The 24,851-nt window shown below is 44.9% G+C and overlaps 1 protein-coding gene across 1 annotated transcript in view; it reads left to right on the plus strand.

Moving 5' to 3' along the window:
- ALK (anaplastic lymphoma receptor tyrosine kinase) overlaps positions 1-24,851 on the plus strand; it is a gene marked incomplete at its 3' end in the record, with an annotated part of 551,341 nt that overhangs the window by 306,872 nt on the left and 219,618 nt on the right. Inside the window, exon 4 of the mRNA XM_005886069.2 lies at positions 4,689-4,890. Coding sequence (XP_005886131.1) covers positions 4,689-4,890 — 202 coding nt within the window. The remainder of the gene's footprint in view (positions 1-4,688; positions 4,891-24,851) is intronic.

Here is a 24,851-nt window from a genome sequence, read left to right on the forward strand (position 1 = left end):
AATGTGGGGTGTGTGGGAGGCAGCCAATCAATGATTCTCTCTCGTCATTGATGTTTCTATCTCTCTCTGCCTCTCCCTTCCTCTCTGAAATCGATAAAATATATATATATATATATTTTAAAGTCATTGCATACCTGGCATGTGACAAGCATTGTGCTATATCAGACATTTAGAAGTGATAATAGCCTTATAGCAAAAGCATCTCCAGAAAAAATGATGCTGGTATGGGAAGCGAGGAAGTGGGGCAGGGAATCAGTTCACAGAGTATTTGATCAGTTGATTGAAACTCTGGGTTTAAAAACCCCAGAGAGGTGAATTAGGAGGAGAAGTCTTTAGGGCTTGGGGGCTTGGAGACTTGACAGGGTTCCTTTAGATGAATAATATTCCAGGCAGGCAGATAGAGTTACTGACAGTTTGGAGCTGTAGGGTCCCTTAGAGAGACTCTATCCAGTCCTTGCAGTTTACAAACAAAGGAAGCTTGGTAGTGGCTCAAATTCAGTCCTTCTGATTCCAAGGCTACTGACAGAGCTCAGACTCCTCGAAGCAGGAAACACCATGTATCTCATTCCTACTAAGGACCAAGAGCTGTACTGGCCCCTTATGCATATTACTAGTGTTTCATTTCACCCCCACCACAGCCATAGGAAGTAGGCTACATCCATATTGAATTTGAGAAAACTAAGGTTTAAAGAATTTAAATAATTTGTCTAAATCCTAGAACTGGATAGAGGCAGAGCCTGGATAGGAAAGAGTCTGTCTGACCTCGAGGTTCCTGCCCTTGGTTTCTGATTCATAATTTAAGCCCACATCCCTGTACTGGTGACCAAAGGTAAAAACAACAACTATTTCATATTTAAGTGTTGAACATATCAACCCAATCCACTAATAAGGAAACCAGGATCCACTCCCAGCACTATGTAAACAAAGCCTTTGATCTGCTTCTGCATTGCCCCACGGCCCACATGGGGGAAGGTCTGTGAGCTGCCAGGCCATCCCTCTTAATTAGAGGGGACCCCAGGAGCCTTCACATAGCCCCAAGCTATTCTGAGCAAAGTAAACAGGAAACAGAAAAGAGGGAGAAGAGAGATAAATTCTCACTGACTTTAAAAGATTTATGCTGACAATATCCCAAGGAGCTTATGAAATGTATTTTTTTTTTTTGGTAGAGGAAAGCTGCTGATGAAGAGATAGCTCTCAACTACAGAGTTTCATTGAGAGTGAAAATACTTTAAGTTCTGTCTCTTATTGATAGTCCAGTTGCACAAAATAAAATTCATATAAACATCATCTCACATATTAGAAATGGAGGAATCATCCATCTTCCAGTCATCTCTGAAAGAGTCCCATTATTGAGGTACTGAATTACAAGGACAGAATTTACATGTTTTCACACCCATGAAGGAGGAACAGTGGTGCTGTAAGACCCCCATGTCCTGGCATTTTCAGCCTCATTTTCTCCTGCTGGGAACTTGATTTTCCCAGGTGTGTGTGTGTGTGTGTGTGTGTGTGTGTGTGTGTGTGTGTGTGTATCTGTGTGCACATGCGCACATGCATGTAAACTTTTTTTTATGAGAAGGGGAACACCTCCTTTATTTACCTACATTCTTTCCTTCAGAAGCTCCAAAATTGGTTTCAGTCGACTTTCCACCTATTTGAATACATCAGATACAATCTCAGACCAGGACACCTTATGTGTGGCATGTATGGCTTTTTCCTAACCCCAGACCATGACTCCAAAATGTCTGGAACAAGATTCTGACCCAGAAGTGATTCTAGAACTCTCACCTGCTCTGGCCAGATACACTAGTACAGTATTGAAAACCCCAGTCAATCCCAGAGTCTGTCCCCAACACAATACCTTTGCTTAAAATGGTAACATACAAGGCCATCATGTTTACGTTTAGTCATGCCTAGTGAGAACTGGTGGAGTAGGATGCAGTTGAGTCAGTATTGACCCCCTGTCTCCCACCATACCCGAGTAATCTTCCTGCAGCACCACTCTGATGATGTCACTGTCCTGCTCAAAAACCTCCTCTGGCTCCTTATTCTTCACAAAATAAAGATGAACATCTTCAGCCAGGAATTAAATCTCTATGGTCCCCCACCCCCCACCCTAGCCTTTCTTATTCCCCAGCCTTCTCTTCATGTACTCTACTCTGTAGCCAAGGCCATGACACACTTTCTGCATTTATGCCTCTCAGATCCTGCACTGTGGATTCTGCCAATATCTTTGTTTTTCTTGCCCTTGAAGACTAGCTCAAAGCCTGTTTGTGTCTTGTGACTTAGAACCTCTGCTTTTGATTGCAGTTACTGCAAACACCTCATCATCCCTCCTGGACCTGATGTTCCTTGAAGGCCAGAACTGTGTCTGGTTCATGTCTGTGTCCCCAGGGCAGAGCCAGTGCTTGAATCTTTGCTCAGAATAGGCATCCATTAAATGAACGTTGAGGGCAGAGCGAGTGGGTAAGGAAGCCAGTGCACAAATGGATTTGGTTCAGGTCCCATCTGCCTTTCTTTCTCCTTCCCCATCCCTCTGAGTTCCTGAACTACACAACTTGGCCACAAGGCACCCTGGTCATTTTTTAGGATAAAGGATACAGTGGGATAATGAAAAGGGAAGAAGGGAAAGAGCACTGGTTAAGAGTTCAGAGACCAGAGGTCTGGTCTGGACTTCCTATTTAAGACTTTGAATAAGTCATTTTCCCATTGTGATCTCCAGTCTGCTTCCATAGAAAAGCAAGAGCACTATATTATATGCTCGTTGAGTCCTTTTTAATTCTGAATCTTTGATTCTAATTCTTTTATTTTACTTCCAAGCCCATTATAAGAATGTCTCCCCCATTGTAAAACAGAGTAATGATATAGATTATTTACCAAGGGTTGTAGAGCAGTTTCAAAGGCCCATATGCCATGCTAAAGCTTCCTAACATTACAGAGGACTCAGTTTCCAGTATATGCCATCCAGCTCAGAAACAGTCTTGTGCTGACCTCTCCTGATTTTAACCAAAAGTAACATTCACCTACCTTCAGAAAATAGCAAATCTCTAATCCTGACACAATGCCTTCTCCTTGGACACTGCTTTGCTTCTCATAGGAATACCCCCTTTTTTTTATCTGCATCATTCTCTATTGAGGGGTGCTAGTTCATTTGCCTACTTGGTAAGTCCTGTTATCTGGAGAAGGAGACTAATTTGAGGTGCCCAGAAAGAAGGGGGGGGTGGGTAAAAGGCTGAGCTGAACACTCGTTAGCTGGTTCCCACCGGAAGTGTTGGAGATCTTGTTGGAATTGGCTTCCACAGCCAAGGAGCAGCATCTAATGGTCCAAAACTGCAACGCAGAAGAGTGGCAAGTAAACTAGTGCACCAGAAGGAATGCCTGGAGCAGTAACAGGTGCTGTGCTCTTATGCTGACAGTAACCACCAGGAATACAAGTTTCTTGTCTGTCACTGGCCACTGCTACTGGAATTAGGGTTGGCTTGCCCCAGAGGGAAACTCGGCCACAGGCACAGCACTGGGTGGGGGTGGGCGTGGGGGTGATGAGTTTGTAGGAATTTCTTTCTGGAGACCAGTTGCAAATTCACATGGCTCATAGACCCGAGAGCAGAAATGAATCTTCAGAGATTTATAGGTTCAGCCAACCCTTCTCACCCTATTTGATAAACAGAAAACTGAAACCTGAGAAAGTCACTGCTTTGCCCAAGTTCACTCAGCAAGTAAGCAAAGGAGCAGGAGCCAGGATCTTAACTACTACCTTATAAGTGACCCAAATACTTCCTTCCCAAGCACACGCCTCTCAAGGAAAACCTTGAGCCGGTCATAACTATTTGAGAACCGAGAGCTAATGCATACATTACTGGGAAACTGAATTGGCCAACAATAAATTGAAACTCAAGCTGGCTTGAATGTGACATGGAGAACTTAGTCAGCTCTGATTTAAATTGTGACCTAAAGGGTGGCCTAGATGCCAGAGTCCTGGTTTCTGGGGTGTGGAGGTACCCTAGACTGATGTTCACAAGATGGCACTCATGTCCTGGCTCCACTAGGCACATTTATGGAGGGAGTAACTCGGTTAGACTGTCCCCCTAGACCAGTATGTAAATCTATAAGAATGTCTTAGCACTTGGGTTGGGTTTCTAACTGTTCACCCTGTGAGGATTAGGTAATACACACTATTCTTCCCCTGTTTCCTATGGGGGATTTTGTTAATTGTACCTATTGGCTGGCAAAGAATCTGTGAGCTGTCATCTCTACTTTAACTTCGAAGACAGTAAAATCAAATCGTTGTTTATTTAATAGGTGCTTCCTCCCTGCCTAAAACTGGGTGAAATGCTCTCCAGGATTATCTCACATAATCCTTGCATCCACCCTTGAAATAGAGGTTTCCATTCCCATTTTACAGGTGATGAGCCTGAGACTCAAGGACATAGAGCTACTAAGTAGAGGAGCTAAGGTGAGAACCTTGGTGTGCCTGATTATAAAGCCCCAGTCCTCAGTCACCATTCTCTTACATCAGGTTTTAGATTTTACAAAGGGAAGAGATGGGGAAGAGGGCGGTGTGTGCAGAGAGTGGTAAAGGCCTCCAGCATCACGGACTTTGATGCCATTGGTCTCTAACACCTGCTGCAGAGGTGCTGCTGGTCCACCTGTCTGGACAGATCTGAAGAGTCACTTTCCTTGTCTCTTGGCAGGCTCCTTCCTCCTCCTCAACACCTCAGCAAACTCCAAGCATACCATCTTGAGCCCGTGGATGAGGAGCAGCAGTGAGCACTGCAGGCTGGCCGTCTCCGTGCACAGGCACCTGCAGCCTTCCGGGAGGTACGTCGCCCAGCTGCTGCCCCACAATGAGGCTGGAAGAGAGATCCTCCTGGTACCCACTCCGGGGAAGCATGGGTAAGTCCTTGCCCATTCCAGATCTATTTTATTGAAGACAACTTGGCTTTTGGCCGAAAAAGTTCAGAGTCTGTGACATCTACTTAAAGCTCACAATTGCTCTTTAATGGGTAGGGGTCAGATTGAGCCATAACTGCTGCTATTCTCTGGATAGTGTCTCGGGCCCTGGTCTGTGGGGCCCTCTGGCTGCCCAGGCTGGTGGCCTTCCAGAGGCCAGAGGAGCAGCTGGCAGAGTGGGCATTTAATGAGTGGGTGTTAAAGATATTCATTTCCCAAAATCCAGACAGAGCCAAGGAAAAACAGCCAAGGGGAGTGTTAAACGGCCGAAATGAAAGTAATTTAATGTGCTGGAAAGTGGGTTTTATTAGCAGAACTTTGGTGGGAAGGGAAAGAGCAAACTATTGTAGCCATCCTAGCGGGTCCTGCAGGAGCGTGGGACCTAGAGCAGAACTGATCAGGGAGACCACACAGTATCATTCTCAAATCAGTAGAGACTGGAACAACCTTTGTTCTAGAACCTCTTACCCAATACTGAAGTGACACCCAATACTCATGTCAGTGAACTCTAGAAGATACCTGCCTACTTCCTGATTCAGTGTGCCTCTAGAAGTGGTGACACTGTGCAGCACTCCCCCTGTGGGAGCTCATTGACCACCAGGGGGCAGCTCCTGCGTTGAGCGTCTACCCTCTGGTGGTCAGTGCACATCATAGCGACTGGTTGTTCCGCCATTTGGTTGATTTGGATACTAACCTTTTATTATATAGGATAAGGATGAGAGATCCTTCTTTATGGCATGTTTACAGGAGAAAGATCTCAAATTTCTAGCAAAGCTTAGACTTTGGACTTATTTGAGAAAATACCTTGCAGAGGGTTCCCATCTGAACGAGATGTTACCCATCCTCTACCTCCATGGTGTGCTAGGCTGGGGGATGGTGGGTTCTGCCTATTGCTTTCTCAGTAAAGCTGTATGGACTGTTTAGTAATTTCTTGAAGGGGAGATCCATAGACTTCTCTGCTGTATGGAGGAATGCTGCTTCCATGGGCATCTTGGCAAACTGTAGTACACAGGGACGTGTCCAGCAATTCAGAGAGCTCTGGGTATTTGTGTAGAGCTGGATCTGGGTTGCTCAGTCTTGGCATTATTGACAGCTAGAGCCAGATAATTCTTTTCATCAACATTGTCTTGTGCATGGTCCCCAGCTTCCCAGGCTTCTACCCACTAGATGCCAGTAGCACCTTCCGTGGTTGTGACCAAAAACATGTCTCCAGACATGGCCAGATGTGCCCTGGGAGATGAAATCATCCCCAATGAGAACCACTGAAATACTGAAATAACCAGAGCATTTTAAATCTGGGAGGAGCCATGGGATTTATCTGGTTCACCCTCGTCAGTTCACAGGTGTTGGAACTGGAATTGAGACCCAGGAGAAGGAAGGGACTTGCTCCATGTCACATGATGAGTGTGTGTTGGCAGCAAGTGTCTTGAGCCCTACAATCAAGTGTCTTGCCAACTGCTGTACCAAGTCCTGGGTTACAAAGATATGTAATGCCCAGTCCCTACCCTTGAATGATAATAACTATAACTATTACTAATACTTATTAAGCACTTCCTAGATGTGCTAGCCAGTCACCGCTATACACCTTACATGCATTTTTTTAATTTAATACTAAACAACACAATGAAGCAGAAGCTAGTATTAGCTTCCATTTTATAGATGAGGAAATTCAGTGTGGTCAAATAACTTGCCCAAGGTCACTGACTAGACAAAGTGGAGGGGGTCTGAACCTTTTTACCCATTGCTGGAAAAGCTCAATTAGTTCACAGTGGTGCAGCAGAAAAAAAATTATGCTGTGAATCAAAGCCCTGAATGTAAGTCATAGTTCACAATTCAGTCATTAGGCAATGAACAATCATTTATTGGCTATTTTTTATTTATCAGAATTATAGAGGCATGTAAGATACAAAGGCCAGCCTTTGGTGGTCCACCAAAGGATGTTCCAAGAAAGAGCTCTATGACTTCAGGCAAATCCCATCCCCTCCCAAACCTCAGTTTCCCCATCTGTAAAATGGGGATGATGATGCTGGTCCTACTCACATGTTGCTATGGGGTCAATGCAATAAAGGGTGTAAAGGGTTTTGTACACACTGAGCAGGATGCAAACGTAAGAGGCCATTAATACATTAGTTGGCTCTGTTCTGCTGAGAATTTTGACACAAAAGATTGAGACTTGTCTGTTCTCTGACTATGGGTCAGTGTCAGTCCCAAGAATCCTTTGGTTTTGAGATCTTGGACAGTTTGCCTCTTTGGAAGCTCACCCCTTTTAATGTCAGAGATGACACCAACAGCACAATCCTCAGTGTGGCAAGGGGGACACAGTGAAATCCTGATGGTGACAGGGATGATTACAAATGAGGCTGGCTTCTTCTTAGAACAGAACATGGTGGCTTGGGGACTGCTATTTGGAAAATGACATTCAGTGTTTATAGTAATAAGGGAAGAAGTTGTCATAGCAAAGTCATCTTGGGAGAGCCTGACACAGAGGCGTGGGCTGAGGAATGACAAGTCAGAGAGGCTACCCAGTCCCCGGAAGCCATGAGTTGTGAGCAGACAATGTCATGGGGAGCAGCATCCTGCTTGGAGGCACTGGCGTCAGGGAAGGCATTTGGGGAATCCCAGCAGCTCTGCCTTCCGCCTCTTGGAAAGCAGCAGGTCTAATGAATCACAGAGTGAGCACATGTCTGCCAAAATGGCCTGGCTTTGGCCAGGATCTCCTAGGGCACAGATGACAAAGAGAGTGCCCAGCATGTTCACCTGCTCACCTGGCCAGCCAGAATGGCCGCAAAAGCAAGGAAGCAGAGAAATGGGATGTCCAGTAGCCCAGCCCCACTGGCCACAGAATCCAGCAGGCACAGGATAGGACATCTTAACTAAAAATTAGAACCCACAAAGTTCCCATTAATTAAATGAATATGATAATACCCTACTTAATACGGTGAGTTGTGAAATGGCACAAAGAAAATGTCTCACAATTTGCCCAATTATAGTAGACACTTAATATGTGCTAGCTGCTTTCCAGGGCATACATTTATTTAAAAACCATGGATTGAGCGCCTCCCGTATAATAGGGGCTGGGAACAGACAAAGACAGCACAGGCACAGCTTTCAGGGAGCACCCAGCCCAGTACGGAACACACAGGCAAGCGAGCAGCAGCACATGCTTGTACAAATGTTTTCAAGTTGGGACCCAGAGATATTGAGAGGCTAAGCTAAGAGCAGCGCCAGCAGAGCCAGCACAGGATGCCCAGCTCCTGCTCTGCCTCCTGCATGTCCCTGCCTCTCTGCGGAAAGCTGTTTCAGAAAGAGCAGCCCAGCAGTGTGAAGCCCATGCCTTCCTGGCCTCAGAAACAGACTCAGGGGCTGGTGGGGTTTCCAGCTGCAGGAGCGACTCTCCAGGGCTCCTCCCAGGACATCCATCGCAAACTCTTCTTCCTCTCCGAGCACAGGGATTTCTCCTGCAGCAGTGGGTGTCTGGGGACTTTATCATGGATGACCAGACTACACAGGGTGTGGAGGGAAGAATTGGGCCCTGAGAGGATAGAACTTGCCAATCATTTGAATACTTGAAAAGGTGTTTTAAACCGATAGGATTTGGTGATACTCGGACTTGAGCTGAGATAAGCTGTCAGGGCCATTCTAGCACAAACACGGCTGGATCCAGAAGGTGGTAGAAAAATGAGTGTCCTCGGCACACAGATTCACCTTCCGCAGGATCTCAACCCTACACTCAGAGGAGACTTGAGTTCCCTTTTCCCCAATGATTTCCTGATTGGGGGGAACCAAGCCTAGAGGCAGGATGTGATGTGATGAAGGTCAGAGTGCACACTCCGGAGCCCAGCCCTCCTGTGCTCTGTCTCCCGGCTGAGCAGCAGTATCTAGAAGTCCTGACACTTATTGCCCTTAGACTAAAATCTGCAGCAACCTCCCCAGGGGAAGACAACCCAAAGTCAGTGTTGGTTCTCACATGGCTGCCACGTTTATGTAAACCAGTCACTTCTGACCCAAGACCCCAGCTGTAAAACCAGCAGCAATCTTACTGGGAGACCTGCCAGAGGAATCTAACGCAAAGTGATTCAACCCAAAGGGTGTCAGGAGATGAAGTTTCAGCCTTGGTTCCGCCACTAATTTGCAGCGTGGCTATGGAACAACCACAGCCCTTCCCAGCCTCGGCTTCTTACCTTCTAAACAGAGCTCCCAGCTGCTCTCTGCTTCCTTCTTTCATCCTACAGTATCAGCAACACCCTCTCAGGGTGCCAGTCAGGACTGGGGTAGCAGGACATGACTTTCCCCGCCCAGACTCCGCTCTTGCCCCTGCCCACCATTCTGGCAAACAGGACAGTTACCCCTCACTGACCCACAGAGTCTTTCTGCCACTAGTGTACAGACCCTGAAGTCTCCTGTGAATAGACCAGCACGTCTCAGCCGGCTAATGAGGAAGAGGCTCAGGATAGGGCAACATGGAAAGAGGCCACGAGGAATTTGCTTCTGAAAAGATGTCCGACTGCCTTTGCCAAGCTACGTTGGGTTTAACTCCAGTTGGCCCAGAGCAATGTGGCAAGTCTGGCCAGTGTGGGAAATCAGAGGCCTGTGGCCTTCAACATTGTTCAGCCCAAGTCCTCCTTGCATCCTTTTTGCATGATAAACGGGTCGGATATAAAGAAGGTGATCATTTATTGAAATTGATGCCCTCGAGTGGCAGTGTCGCAATGATTTAATTTCAGGCCCAGCATTTTCTCACTTTCAAAGTCATTCACAGTGTCAGCTTCTCTCCTTTTCCCCTTGGTCTGAATAACACACTGATAAATATACAATAAGGGCTTTAATGTACGGGTGATTTACACTAAAAAGAGAAAGCCATTCAAAGGCTTTAAAGATAATTTTTTAAAACCTTAACACTCACACCCAGGCTTGTCAAGGGCAGACTTCTCAGGCAGGGGGACAGTCATGAAGACCCAAGCTTGTCAAGGGCAGTCGTGAAGCTAGGAGTTCTCTGAGCGTAATGCAGTCATGACACTTGGGTCCTAAGTGTGCTGGGAGGTTGGGCAAGTCTTTGAATCTCTATAAGTCTCAATTTTCCTATCTGTAAAATGGTAATAATTGGCCCACCTCATGGGGTGGTTGTGAGGATTAAATCAGGGCTGGCCTCCTCCAGGCTGCTCTGGGTGGTGGGGGAGTGAGGAGAGCCAAGTGTAGCAATTCTGCACCCCTCATTCTTGGAGTAACCACCTGTATTCTCTAAGTTGGACCCCAAAGTTCCAGTCCCGCTGACTATGCCAGGATTTACCATATTTCTCACCCGCTGTGAGTAGTAACATTGAAACAACCACTAACATGCTAGTCTCTCTCTAGAGCACCTGGACTTCAAGCCATTAATCAGGTACATCTCAGGCTCTGGGGGAACAAATCAGAACCATGCATTTTACAAAATTCATAGAGCTGATCTCATCCCAAGTGATTCTGATTTTATTAGTTTTGGGAAGGGGCATGGACATATGTATTTTCGAAAGTGCCACAGGGAAACTGGTATACATTGAAAATTAAGAATCATGGCTAACATCTCAGCTTGAATTGGTCGATAACATAAGCTGGTAGTTTTCTTATTTCCTTTTACTAACTAGTAAGGAGAAACGTTAGGAAGAAAGCTTGAAGAGATGAGGTGGGCGTGATTGCAGGGTGGGGAGTCGTTTCTCCCTCACATAGGTGGACAGGCTGTGACTGGCTTTCCAACCCTTGCCTGATCCTGCCTGTGCAGCCCCCATTGATGGGTGGCTGGGGGAGATCTAAGGCCGTGTATAGGTCTGGTGTCCACCCATAGGTCTAGTCGGGACACACCTGTTATCCTCTCTGCAAAAGACTATGGTTTTCAAGGCCAGAGGGTCCTGAGAGGAGTACGGAGTAGACTAGAGACCCAGATCTTTTAGAGCAGAGGGAGCCTCCATCCACCCACCATCCACCACCCATCTTTGTTCTTTAGAATGGCACGTATTGACTCTCCTCTAGGTCCCAGGTTGACAGAAGAGCCATTGCCTCTTCTGTGTTCTCAGGAGGCAGGTGCTATGTTAAAATTCATGGTGAGTATCTGCATAGTGCATGTTCAGGTTACCAGGTGCATCAACGTCTATCAACTCATTTCATCTTCACTGCTGTCTGTCCCACAAATTATTCTCCCCATTTTACAGATGAGTAAACTGAATCACAAGGAGTCTCAGTAATTTGCTTATAGTCATGGGGAACACACAGGGGAACACAGATCTTTTGAGTCTTTTTTTTCTTTTCTCATGCCATTTCCCCAAGCAGGCCTTGCAGCTGAACCCTGGTATCATGCCTGGCTCTGAGAAAACTGAGACCTATTCTTATCAGTCAGAAAAAGCCTTTTCAAGAGACCATCTGATTTTTGGTCATTTAACTCTGGACCAAAAGCCTTGAAGGTAAAGACGTCAGCTTGTACATCTTATTCCCCACAGCCTGGCACAGCGCCTAGCACATAGTAGGTGTTCTGTGTTAGGTGAATAAACACCAGATCAATTTATGGTAGTTCTACAATGGTAGTTCTTCTCAAACATAAGCTCTGGATCTAAAAATTAAATCCCGGTTCAAGATCACAGAAGAGTCTTCAATCGATGACAAGATGAAAAGTATTTCACCCGCCTTCTGCTGGGGCCCAGGGATAGATGTATAGCCCTCCCTGGGGCTCAGGAAGCAGCTGTCAGAGTGTACCTGAACTGTGAAGGTTGCCACTAAGTACAAAGGACAATTCCTTTCCTGGCAGGTACAACTTTTACTCACGATTGCTTTCATTGATGGGCGTCAGGAAAAATAAATGAAAAGACCATTGGCTTCTGCCAGCTTTGACCTTCGAGATGTGACAGCCCAGGGGCTGTAGTGGGCTCTTTTAAGCCAGTCGCTTTCGTCTTCCCACTCTGCCCTGGATATTTGATGGATTGAACAGTAGGAAGAGGAGAGAATTGTGAATACCTGTAACCCTGTGGCTTGTCAGAATGACATCTTGGCAAATCCCATAATGATAAATATAGGTTGTGTACAAAGAGAGGTCAAAATGCATAGAGACAACAATCACTTCTCATCTCAGAAGTGTTTGCTGTGCCTCGACACTTTCCAATGTGGAGGGCGATGTTGAAAGTAGGTGGAGGAATTTAGGCGAGAGACCACTGGTATCAAGGAATTCACTCATTCATTGCAGTATGTATTGTGTCAATAATTGCTTACGAGTCTTAGGCACTGGTTGGTGATGACTCATCCTGCTTTAGGGGTGAACAGTGAGGCTTGCATTGGATGACAAGGGACAGTACGATGCCATGGGGAAAGGGCTGTAATGCATGTGTGCACGGGTGCCACGGGGGTGCAGAGGAGTTGCACAGCTGAGTGTGCTGGTGGCTGGATTGCCCAGAGAAGACATCCGAACTGGCTCTGAAGGGAAAGGGAGTGGTCAGGTGCATGAGGAGAGGAGGGCATCCCACAAACAGAAGGCATGTGTGTCCGGGGTAGGCAGCTGGAGAAAGTTGGTCGTATGTGGTGTCTGCACCATCCTTTGGGTTTGTCACTCAGCTCCCCTGCCCCTATCCATTTCTCTGAGTGCTCACACTTTTGTGTGTATGTGCCACCAGCTTGTGTTCCCTCCCCACCAAGGCAGTGTCCAAACAGGAAAGTCTCATCCCTGGACAACCCCCAAATCCCTCTCACACCTCTTCTTGTAGCAAATGTCCTGCTACAAGTGCTCAAAAGATTTTGCCCTGGGTTCAGGCACTTCCCTCACTTTCTCCTTCTCTCTGGTAGTATCTTCCTCCCATATAAGGACTCCAAGTTCCTATAGGTGATCCATGTGTGCAATAAATTTCCACCCCAGTATATGTAGATTTCAAAGTACAAGCTATTCCCACTTTTTGGTTACAATTGGTCTAGACCAGTGATGGCTAACCTTTTGAGCTCGGCGTGTCAGCATTTTGAAAAACCCTAACTTAACTCTGGTGCCGTGTCACATATAGAAATTTTTTGATATTTGCAACCATAGTAAAACAAAGACTTATATTTTTGATATTTATTTTATATATTTAAATGCCATTTAACAAAGAAAAATCAAACAAAAAAATGAGTGTCAGAGGTGACACGCGTGTCATAGGTTCGCCATCACTGGTCTAGACTCCAGGACTTTCCTGTCATCCCCCCATTCCCCCCACTTTGCAGGAAGAGTAGTTAAAGTTTGTTATTCCTGGTGGATTGCCCTTTACCACCTTTTACACCGAAGACCCTTACTCACTTTTCAGCACCCAGTTCAATGTCTCCTCTGACAAGCCCCTTTAGGGTGTTTTTGAATGGCTTTGGGGGATATATTCAGACCATAGCGAGGAAGAAGAATCATAGTTACTTAGTGCTTACTCTGGTGCCAAGAATTGTTCTAGTGCCTTCTGCGAGTCCTCTCACTTAACACTATGCTTATCACCACTCAGTGAAGGAGACGCTCTTATCCCCTGCATCTTCCAGGGGAGGCTGAGGCTCAGTGAGGCTCGATAGCCTGCCCAGGGTCACACAGCTAGTAAGGAACAGGCTGGATTTGAGCGCAGGCAGTCCAGCTCCACAGTCCAGTCCTCATCACCCACTGTGGGCCTCCCTATCATCAACCAAAGATTAAGACCATATTATTATTTATATATAATTATTAACCTTTTTGTTCTTGATAAATACCCAGCTGCATCTTTTCTATGGTATATATGTAATCTTTTCCACCCTAAGTAAAGGGCAAAATTCTAAGGCCTTGGCCCACAGAAGAAACACATTGTGGTGAGCAGGCAGCCCTGAGAGCAGGGACTAGAAAGCCTCATGCCTGGCCCTCCAGAAAGTTATAAAAAGTCCACTGGAGAACGAGGTCTTGGCTCCCCTGTCTCCTGCAGCTCTGTGCCATTCCAGCCCCCTGGCCTGCTGATGCAGGTCTCTGTGGTGAAGAAGCCAAATCGGTGATGGAATCATCAGCTCTTTTATTTACAATAAAAATAAGTGTAGGCAACCAGTACTGATGGCACACCGTAAAGAGACACTATGACCTGCTTAATAGCTCAGCTCAGCCCTGCATTCGCTCTAAGCCTCCAAGTACACCTCCCTGTTTTTCATTACCTGACCTGCTCCTGTGCTTTCTCTTCCCCGCTTTGTTTTGTTTATAGTGCCACACTCACACATTCAGCTAAATTCCTTGCTTTTTATAGCAGAAATGCATTTTCTTATGGTTCAGAGCTTTAGTTAAGAGCTATATCAACCACGGGATTTCACATTTAAAGGGCTTTACAAAATCTACACCGGATTTGGCGCAGTGTTTATTCCTGAGAGGATCTTACATCACTAAGCTCCTAGAAGGAGTGTTCCCACTACTACTTTCAAATTACTGATAGCTGTCCTCTGCCAGTGGGTAAGTCTACAGTGGCCAGAAAGGGGAGGGCATGCAGGGAAGGCCCCACTTATTAACCAAGAGCAGACCGAGCCCAGGCACCAGAGCTCAGGTTGCTAGTAGCCTACATATTTCTTGATACCATTCACACCTGGGTTACTTGAGGGCCTGGGGCCTTCCTCCAAGCCTCACTCCAATGAAGGTTGGACAGAAGGAGTCTGCAGTGAGAGCTGCATGCTGTGCTGTTTTCTGTGGCCCCACTTCTTGGCTCAGAGTTTCAGTTCACCTGAAGGAACATGAGGTTCTACTGTTGGTTAAACCTGTGAAATGATCTTTGAAATCTTTGAGAAGGATGACTTCTGTGACTTCCTGGACATTAGGAAGTCCCAACAGGAACATGAGGTTCTACTGTTGGTTAAACCTGTTGAAATGATCTTTGAAATCTTTGAGAAGAATGACTTCTGTGACTTCCTGGACATTAGGAAGTCCCAAATGGAACACATCCAGACCTTGATGAGACAACTGGCAAGCGGACATTGTAGGCTATTAATCTTCTGTTTCGAACTCTTTGGCGAACCCCGAAACTGAGGAGCAAGTCTGAGCTTCTTGTTAGCATGGCACATGACCCCGATTTTACCCCACCCTCTTGAGCCTGGCTTACCCACTCCTTTGGACCCATACTTCATTTATATCAATCTACTCACAGTTGAAACAAGTTGTTTCAAGCCCTCTTGCCTTCTCCCACCTCCCTGACCACCAAGTACAATTCTTCTCCTCCTTCAAGAAACAATCTCTTAGCTCCTAAACCTTTCCTGAGACCCCAGCCCCATGCCAAGCAGACCTGATTGCACCATCCTTTGCACCAACGTTTGTTGCCTGTTCCACATCTCAGCACTGCACCACATGTGTTCCTTTTACATGTCCTTCTTACCCACTAAGCTCCCTAAGAATAGAGATGGGCATTATTGATCACTGTATCTCCAGTGCCTAGCACAGTGCCTAACTTACAGCATGTGTTTAAGAAATGCTTATTAAACAAACAAAACCCCAAGTTAATTGCACCAGGGACTCTTTGAGAACTTGAGATATGGTTTAAAGAAACAAAATGCATCTAGAAAGCTCTTGGCCAAAATTTCATTTCCATCCTCTATAACAACTCACTTCCTTCTACCCAACCCCAGATAGAGTGACTGTCCTCAGCCTGCCTCGTCTCTATTTGTAGTGCTAACTGTTCACACTGCTAAGCAAATGCTGGCACACATTAGCCTTGAAATAAAGTGCTTCCCATGCTTTCTGATCCCCCTCTCCGTGATCCGTTTAGCCCCTCCAATTTTCCAGGTAATTTCCTATGTATGCTCCCTGTATGTTTCCTAATCTTCCACAAGAGACTTCTACTTGGTATTTTTTCCTCAATTTCTCCTTCTCCTTAGTTTACTACTCTTTACATTCCCACTTAAGCACACTGATTCCTGTTGAGATTTTATCTTTTCAGATAAGCTAGAATGAATTCCAATTGCCTTCTTTCCAACTGTTCCTTAAATATTCTCTCCATTAGTTTGTGTGTTTTTCCTCTCCCAGGACTAAAATTCCTTCCTAAGTGCATGAAAGTCTAATCATTATTCCACTGGATGTTTACCTGCAGGCCTCAGAGTGACTGCTCTGTCTGGAGTCTCCCTGCCGATCACTCTCCGTAGGGAGCCTCTTGGTGCCCATTGAAGAGTCATCCTCTCAACAGACCCAGGTGATTCCCACTTCTAAAGTCCTCACTTGTCTATCCACTTTCTTGACTAACCTTCTGCCCCCTTGTCTAACAAAGCTGGCCTCTGGACTTGGGGAGCTGGTGGCAGCAGGTTCATTGTGTGTGGAACTGAGCCAGGAAATTTGGTAGTTGGCAAAGCCAGAGTTCAGGTGAAAATAGAAACTCCTGTATTTCACTATATGTTCGTGGTCCTTGAGTCTTTGGCCCTTCGTCAGTGGCTGCCTCTCACTTTCACATTCCAACATGACTGTTTATGCTAAGATGGAGTAAAGCCATAGTGTAGCTAACAGAACTTGAAAACATATATCAGTCATAATGTCACTGAGCAGAAAAGAACCTTAAAAGTACTTGAATTCAACTCCTTTACCCCCACCTCAAACCAGTGCAAGAGCCTCTTCCAAAGCTCACCTGGCCTCAGCTCACCTCGCTCAACCAGTAGGGAGTTTACCCCCTTGCAAAGCAGACCATCCCACTGTGGGGCGGCTTTAGCAGCCAAGAAGAACTCTCTCATGCCTACTGACTTTGTAACCTTGGGAAAGTTGTTGGATGTCTCTGAAAAGTTATTTAATTTCCTCAAGCCTCTTGCGTCTCATCCATAAAATGCAAATAGTAATACCTACCTTGTAGGAGCTTTGTGAGGAGTATCATTTCAGCATTACGTATGTATTGAGTGTTTACTATGTTCTTAGCACTAAAGCATAGGATTGCTTTTAATACCACAATTTCCCTATGAAATAATATAACAGTGTGTACAAGAAACCTAGAATAATTTGAACAGAGTGACTGATATATGTTAGTTCCTTATCCTATTTCACCATTATCCAGTTGATCCTCTGTTTCTCCTCTGAAATCACATAGAACAAACCTACTTTATCCTAACAAGGCAGTTTTTCTTTATTGAGAATGGTTTTCATTTTTTGTTGATTTTTATATAGAAAGAGAAAGGGAGAAAGAAAGAGGGAGGGAAGAGAGAGAGAGAGAGAGAGAGAGAGAGAGAGAGAGAGAGAGAGAGAGAGAGATCAATTTTTTGTTCCACTTACTTATGCATTTATTGCTTAATTCTTGTATGTGCCCTAACCAGAGATCGAACCTGCAACCTTGGTGTATTGAGACAACACTCTAACCAACTGAGCTACCTAGCCAGGCCTCATGTCTCTTTTTAACTTCTCCTGCTCCAGGCTAAACAATTTTAGTTTCTTCTATAGCATATTTTCCAGTCACATTCTTCCAATGTGGTCTCACCGTTGAAGGGGTCAAGGTCCTGGTTCTTCAGTGATCAGAAACCTCCACCCATGGCCACACTGTATGATATGACCTTTACAAAAGAGATGTGAAGAGGTGGCTCCCTCTCTACCCTGAGGGGAGTTCACCAGTGGCCCCGCCAGGTGACATGTGAGGTGGACAGAGGCAAACACCAGTGAGAAGAGACTGTCTCCTCTACATGTTCCATGTGAAACAGCATCTTTGCTGCCTACTCAGCAACCACTTCCTGCATGGTAGAGCGATCCAAGCTTATGCTATGGATCACTCTCCACTGGCTGCATCCTGCTATTTGAACCCAAAACACTCTAAAATTGATGCCATCAGGAACCAGGGAGGCTATCGGAGCATTTCATCAAAATCATTTCTTACACTATTGGCATCTTTTTCTTCCTGATGGAGAATTCTCAAGTTTCTTTTGCAAGTAAAGAAGGCCTTTCTTGTTTGCTATCGACATTCCCAAAAAATGTCTGATTCAAAAAGAAATCCAATTTTGTCCCCAGCTTTCACATCATTTTGCTTTGTTTGTTATCCTTGTGGTCCACCAGCTTTGCCCCTTTGTTCCCCTAATTGCCAGAGACATTTTTATACTGAGTAAATTGTATCAGGCCCTCTGCAAAATGAATCAATTTGGGAAGAGTATGAGCTGCACTGTTGTCTTAAGTGTGCATTAACATTTAGATACGTTATTTAAAACGGGACTGGGGTTAGTGCCAGGGAGACGGCCTCATGACTATTCAGACTCATTCTCTGTAGTCAGACTCTGAGGAAAGGAACTGGGGACCCTGTAACCCATTCCAGCCCCGTTCTATTCTCCATCCCTCTAGGGAGGGCTCCCACTAGGTGAGATCTTAAGAGCTCAGATTTGGGAACTTGATTGACACACTGAGCTTGACAGCCAGGAGTAGGAGACAATGGAGAGGAAAGATTCTCTTTCTCTCTCATTGTACAGCAGGCACACACATGAAATCTAGGTTTAAGTACAAACCAGACAGCCAGAAGCCTTTGGTAGTAAAATAAAGCACACACAAAGAAACAAAAGACACCAGCCAACATTCTCTAGTGTAAAAGTTAAACAGTGTCCTGGAAACCAGTGAAAAGGAAGAGCTGCAATCCAGATGGTGATGTGGTGATTCGATGAGCTAATTCTTTTATCATCAAGAGTCAGTTAATATCTCCATTAGCAGCAGAAGGTTTAAAAATTGGAAAGCGTGGCAACACCAGGACAATTGCCTGATTTATGCTTTTTCAATCACCTGGGCTCATAGCCCAAGTGGTAATGGACTCCATCCATCAAAAAAGTGTTCCATATGGCATCCTGGTTTCTGAAGAAATCTGGACATCTTCACAGAGAATTGGCTAAATACTATAATGCATGTGAAAGCCCTTAGCACAGTGCTCAGTAAAAGGTGGTTGAATCTATTCCATCTATTTTAATTTTATGTCCAGAGATATAATGGTGCATTAGATACATAAGAGAAATAAAACATCAATTGTAGCCATAACTGGTTTGGCTCAGTGGATAGAGCGTCAGCCTGCGGACTGAAGGGTCCCAGGTTCGATTCCGGTCAAGGGCATGTACCTTGGTTGCGGGCACATCCCCAGTGGGAGGTGTGCAGGAGGCAGCTGATCGATGTTTCTCTCTCATCGATGTTTCTAACTCTCTATCCCTCTCCCTTCCTCTCTGTAAAAAATCAATAAAATATATTTTTTAAAAAATCAATTGTATAATACTGTAATTCAGATCCCAAAGCCCCAAGATACACAGTTATGAAGATTGTAAGGGGATGGCACCTCAGTCCATGGGCATCCCTTCTGTCTTAGCCTCTAAGGCCCTTGGCAAGTAACATCTCCAGTCCCATGGAAACTCCGTAATTGTATAGGCATTTCCACCGATTCCTCCCAACAGAGTCTGAGCTTGCTGAAGGCATACACTGTGCTGTCACTTTGCCCAAAGTCCAAAACAAGTTCTGGACATGGAGTAGGTATTCAGTAAATGTTTGTTACCTGAGCAATTAGAACTTAAAACATATTGCCGTGCTGCTATCCAAGTTGAAGTAGATGATGAGTCAGGGTATCTTATACCTTTGTGCTGGATAGGAAGGAGTAAAACAGCAGGATCCTTGACTAGAGATGGAAAACAACGCATAAGGACCACTGCTAACCAGCCTGCTGCCTGAAAATGGCAATAATTATGACTTGGGTAGCACTTAAGTGCCCTTACCTATGTTTATCCATTTAATCATCACAAGAGTCCTGTGAGGTATCATATCATTTGTGTCCCAATTTTATGGGTGGAGACACTGAACTTGCTGACAGTACTACAGTTAGTAATGATCAGAGCTTGGATTTGAACCCATGGGATCTGGTTCCAGAGCCCATGACCACACTGTATGATACGACCTTTACAAAAGAGATGTGAAGAGGTGGCTCCGCTCTCCGCCCTAAGGGGAGTTCACCAGTGGCTTTGTCAGGTGACATGTCAGGTGGACAGAGGCAAACACCAGTGAGCAGAGATTGTTTCCTCTACATGTTCCACGTGAAACAGCATCTTTGATGCCTACTCAGGAACACACTACACCCTACAGGGTAGAGACGTGGGCCCATTAATTCAGCTACCATTAGGCCTTGGAAGGAGGATGCTATACATAGTGCTGGTTTGGGGAAAAATGAGAGAAGAACCATCATAAGCTTTCATCACAAGATGGTGAGAAGCTTCCTACATAGCCCTGTGTCCTGTGAGAGGAAGGGGGAGGAAAAGGGGGAAGAAGAGAGGAAGGGGGAGGGGAGGGGGAGACCTCCCAGCAGTGCACTTAGTCATTTCCTTCTCTTCATAGGTGAAATTAAATAACAAATCACTAAGAGGAGGGAGGAATACATATGTATTAATGGATAAACTGAGGCCAGATGGAAATAACAAGGTCTGCTTACATTCTGCTGCTGTGTGGGAACCCACTGCCAGAGCCCCCACTCAGATCACTGGCCCTGCTCTCCTTTCAGGCCTGCTCAATCAGGCTTACACTGGTCCCTCACAGCCCTGTGAAGAAAAGCTCTAGAGGGAAAATATCCGCCTCTAATTGAACTTTCCCCTCTTGCTTTTGCCTTTTGATGCCTGAACTTAATTGCTTTTAAACAGGAAGCTGCTGTGACCAGAGAATTCAGTTACAACTGCATCATTTGTGCTGAGCCGATTTTGCCATATGCTTCTAAAGCTGGTTACAGGTTGATTTTGATGAGAGCAATGCAATTCCCACCAGCCTTGCTATAATTAGTTGTCTGCTTACATGATTGGGGAAAGAAAATTATTTATTGATTCCCAATTCGGAAAGAAAATCAACAAATGTGTTTCCCACAACCACAGGATTCTATTCTGACCTTCCTGTCTTGGTGAGATTGTGTCCCTAGGCCTACCCCCTTTCCTCTTTCCATGCAGGGCTGCCCTCCTCTTTGTCTTCATTCATTCATTCATTCAGTCAGTCAGTCAGTAAATACTTACTAAGTATTCCTCTATTACGTGCAGGGAACCATGCTGGATGGCAAGAATAGAGCTGGGAGCAACAGAAACAATTGCTGTCCTCATGAAGCTTGCACTCTAGAGGGGAGAATGAACATACATTACTGGTTACATGTATGAACATAAAATTACTATAGTGATACATGTGGAGGAGTTCAGGCTTCTGCGAGCTCTTACAAGAGGGGGGCCTGAACCAGGTGGGGATCAGAGAAGCCTTCCCATAGAAGTGGCATTGGAACTGAATTCTGAAGAGGGAGTGGTCATGTGACAAAGTGGCAAGACTCCTTCTGGGAGTGGGAACAGCATCTGAAGGCCCTGAAGGGAAAGAGGTAAGACATTTTTTAGGAAATCAAGGAAAACTGGTGCACCTGGGCCTGAGAGTAAGGAGAGGCCTGCTGGAGAAAGGAATGGGGTGAAAGGCGGACAGACAGACCCGGCACATGTAGGATCACAACTTTCATCTTCAGAGCCAAGGAGCAGCTGATGTAGAGTTTTAAGGGCAGGATCGAGAGTGTGTTGGAGCTGGTGCAGCAGTGGGTATGGAGACCTTTGCAGCAGCTCAGGGGGCAGGTGGGTAGTCCTGACTGCAGAGTGAGGTCTAGAGAGAAATGAACAGACTTGTACGTATCTAAGTACAAGGTGCAATAGACAGGTTTAGTGATGGATTGGATATAGGTGGGAGAGAGAGGAAGATATTTTTGCCTTGACCAATTGGGTGAATGGAGCCATTCACTAAAACAGGCAAAAATGAAGGAGGCACAGATGTGGAGAGGAAAGTACAAAGTTCAGTGCGAAGGTGTTGAGTGTTTAGCAGTGGACACGGGTCTGGAGCTGGACATGGGTTTGGAGCTCCGAGAAAAGATTTGGGCTGGAGAAAAAATTTAGGATTTTTCAGCATGTTGTCATGCCCTTGGAGCCAATGGAAGTGTATTAAAATGTCTAGGAAATTACCTGGTAATGAATCATAGACTTAAATGTGAAATCTAAACTACAGTGTGTCCTCCAATAACATTATTTCTTTATAACATTGATAGGAGAAAATAATCTATTGCCGGCCAGAGCTACTGTCTGTGTGGAGTTGGCATGTTGGCCCCCTGTCTGCATGGGTTTTCTCAGGGTACCCTGGTTTTCCCCACATCCCGAAGATGTTCGCATGAGGGGAACTGGGATATCTAAGTCATCCCAGTCTGAGTGAGTATGTGTGAGTGAGTGGCCTGTGATGGAAGGAGTCCTGCCAGGGTGGGTTCCGGCCTTGTTCCTGAGCTGCCGGGAGAGGCTCCTGCCCCCCACCACCCTAAACTAGAATAAGCGTGCTGGAAAAGAATTATCTTCCTTGTTTCTATTAATCTTTCTCAACTGTATGTATAGCTCACATTTATTTCAGTGTTTAATATTAGAAATGTTTTGGGGCCTTTATTTAGAAATTTGGTGAGGTTTTTGTGACCAGAAAATGCCACAGGAACTTAACTCTTATGTATATCAATTAGCCTACAGTAACATTGCTTTCCTTATAGATCGCTTCATTTAAAGTCACAGTTTCCAAGAACCTATTGTTGATTTTAAGTGAGGACGTGCTGCATAAAATTTCTAGAAGAAAACCTAAGAGAAAATCTCTGCAAACTGAGCTAAGCAAAGATTTCTTAGCTAGTACACAAAACCATCAACAATAAAACAAAATACTGATCTATTAGAAATAGTCAAAATTTAATTCTTGCTCTCAAAGGATTCCATTTAATAAATGAAAAGCCAAGTCATTGAATAGGAGGAACTATTGAGAAGCCAGGAACAAAGACCATTTGGTGTGTGCTTCCTTCCATTCACGTACAATTCTAGAAAATGCAAACTGATCTACAGTGACAGAGAGCCGGGCAGAGGTGGCCTGGGGAGGCGGACTAGGGCTGACTGCAAAGGGAGGGGAGATAGTGTAAATGTTCTGTATTTTGAATGTGGCATGGTTTCATGGTATAACAACTATTAAAACTCATCATGTTGTACCCTTTAAATGGATGTCATTTATTGCATATAAATTATGCCTCAATAAAGTTGACTTGAAAAATACCTAGAGAGAGAATAGAGAGGGAAGACAAGAGAGGGGAGAGTAAAAGTAGTGAAGCTGCTCATGTATAGACAGATGGAGGAGCCGAGGTGTGAACGGTGGTCAGAGGTGCCGCCCGCCGGAGGGGCAGAGATCAAGGTCACGTATTCACATTGCATTGTCCCCCAGCCCAACTCGCATGGCTCAGATGCCGCTGGTCAGGATGGAGATCGGATTCATGAATTGCCTTCCTCGTGAAGGCTTCCCAGGAGACTTCAACCCATGCTGTTCTCTTCTTCTCTCTACTCCATAAAACTGTCTAGACTACAAAATAACACTCCAGTGTCTCATCTGATCACATAATGCCTGTAGGTTGCTATACTCAATTCTTTGTTTCCTTAGTCTATCAATATCCAGTGTTATCTTTGTTTACAAATTGTTTTCTGTAGGTGTCTCTGGTTTCCCCCAAGACTGTTTGCTCACTGCTGGTTATTGAATTGTTGCTATAAAAATATTGTACATATTGAGTACTTGTAACATTGTATGAAGTAAGTATTATTAATTTCCGTTTACAGGGCAGAAAACAACCAAGGCTCAGGGAAATCAAGCAACTTCCCAAAGCAGTAGAACTGGGGTTTGAGTTTAGGTCTTTGTGAGTTCTGAGTTTTCATTTATTTCAGAGTTCTAATGCCTGCTCATGGGCACTGCAGTCACGGCCTCCTTCCAATTGGGGCATGGTTTATACTTATTTTGCACGCCTTTGCAACTGGTATGGTGCTAAGCACATATTGGTTTATTTATTGATTGATTTCCCAAGCTAATATTTTTATGCTTTAAAGTAGCAACCACCTGCCCCAAGGACTCTTAAGGGGCTTTAAGAATGTCAATTACTAGGTACATTTCATCTTTGCTGGAGCAGATTAAGGGATAAGTTAAAGGGGTCCCAGGCTTTTTGTCACTAGTGGGAGAAGAGGTAGTCAGGTCAGCCTCCTTCTCTCTGCTCATCCAAGTTGTCTTTTCACCTCCTGGGGCTTCTTCCCCTTCACTTCAAGGGAAGTCCACAGGACTGTCAAGGGATTGTGGTCACTTCGGGCCAGGCCAATGTAGGAGCTTCCTTTATACTCATGACCCCAATGGAAATCCTAGAGCAGGGAGTGATGACTGGCGCACTCCTTGGCCTTTTTTCTTCTGATAAGCTCCAGACCTGGAATACAAATGGATCATAATTGCTAAACATAAGAACTACCTTTCAATTGCCTTGCAAATAAAGCCCCCTCTCCAGTTCTCTCCCTCCCTTCCTCTCATCCTCCCTCCCTCCCTCTTTAAGGTAGGTCTCTCTCCAACCCTACCTTCTTTTTGGCTCTCTAATGTCCCAAAAACGGTGCATTATAATTGCTTACCTAGAAGGTTCTTTTAGTTGTAAATGTTATTGTATTAGAAATACATTGGAACTAGATTTCACTTTTGTGTCCTTGATTTTTGCATAATTTAGGGTTAGTCACTGTTTTTTGATGACTCAGTTGGGGTTTAAGGGGATAAGAATTGATTCATGAATGAAGGTTCCCAAGGATTCATGAGGGCCCAGAATGAGATACTTGCCTAGAAGGTAGAAAGACTCTTTTCTTTCAGAATTTTGTGTTTATATTCAGTGAAAAGCATGAGAGTAGGAGGGACTGAAAGGGATTGTATCAGTGAGTACAGAAGCTTTTGCTTATCTAATTTACTCTTAAAATAGCCTTCTCCATGGTTGAAGGACTCTCTGTTCTCCTTAAGCCTTTCTATCTTGGCTATACTTTTAAAAAATAAGCTTTTAAAAATGTATACAGGAAAACCAAGGATGTTTTGAAGATGTTTCATAGAGAGATGAAGCCGAAATCAGTAATGCTGGTAAAGATCGAAGTCAGAATTATTTAAATGGTGACTACCCAAAATTTGCTGT

This window comes from Myotis brandtii, unplaced genomic scaffold, assembly GCF_000412655.1.
Source record: "Myotis brandtii unplaced genomic scaffold, ASM41265v1 scaffold953, whole genome shotgun sequence".
Classification (NCBI taxonomy): Eukaryota; Metazoa; Chordata; class Mammalia; order Chiroptera; family Vespertilionidae; genus Myotis; species Myotis brandtii.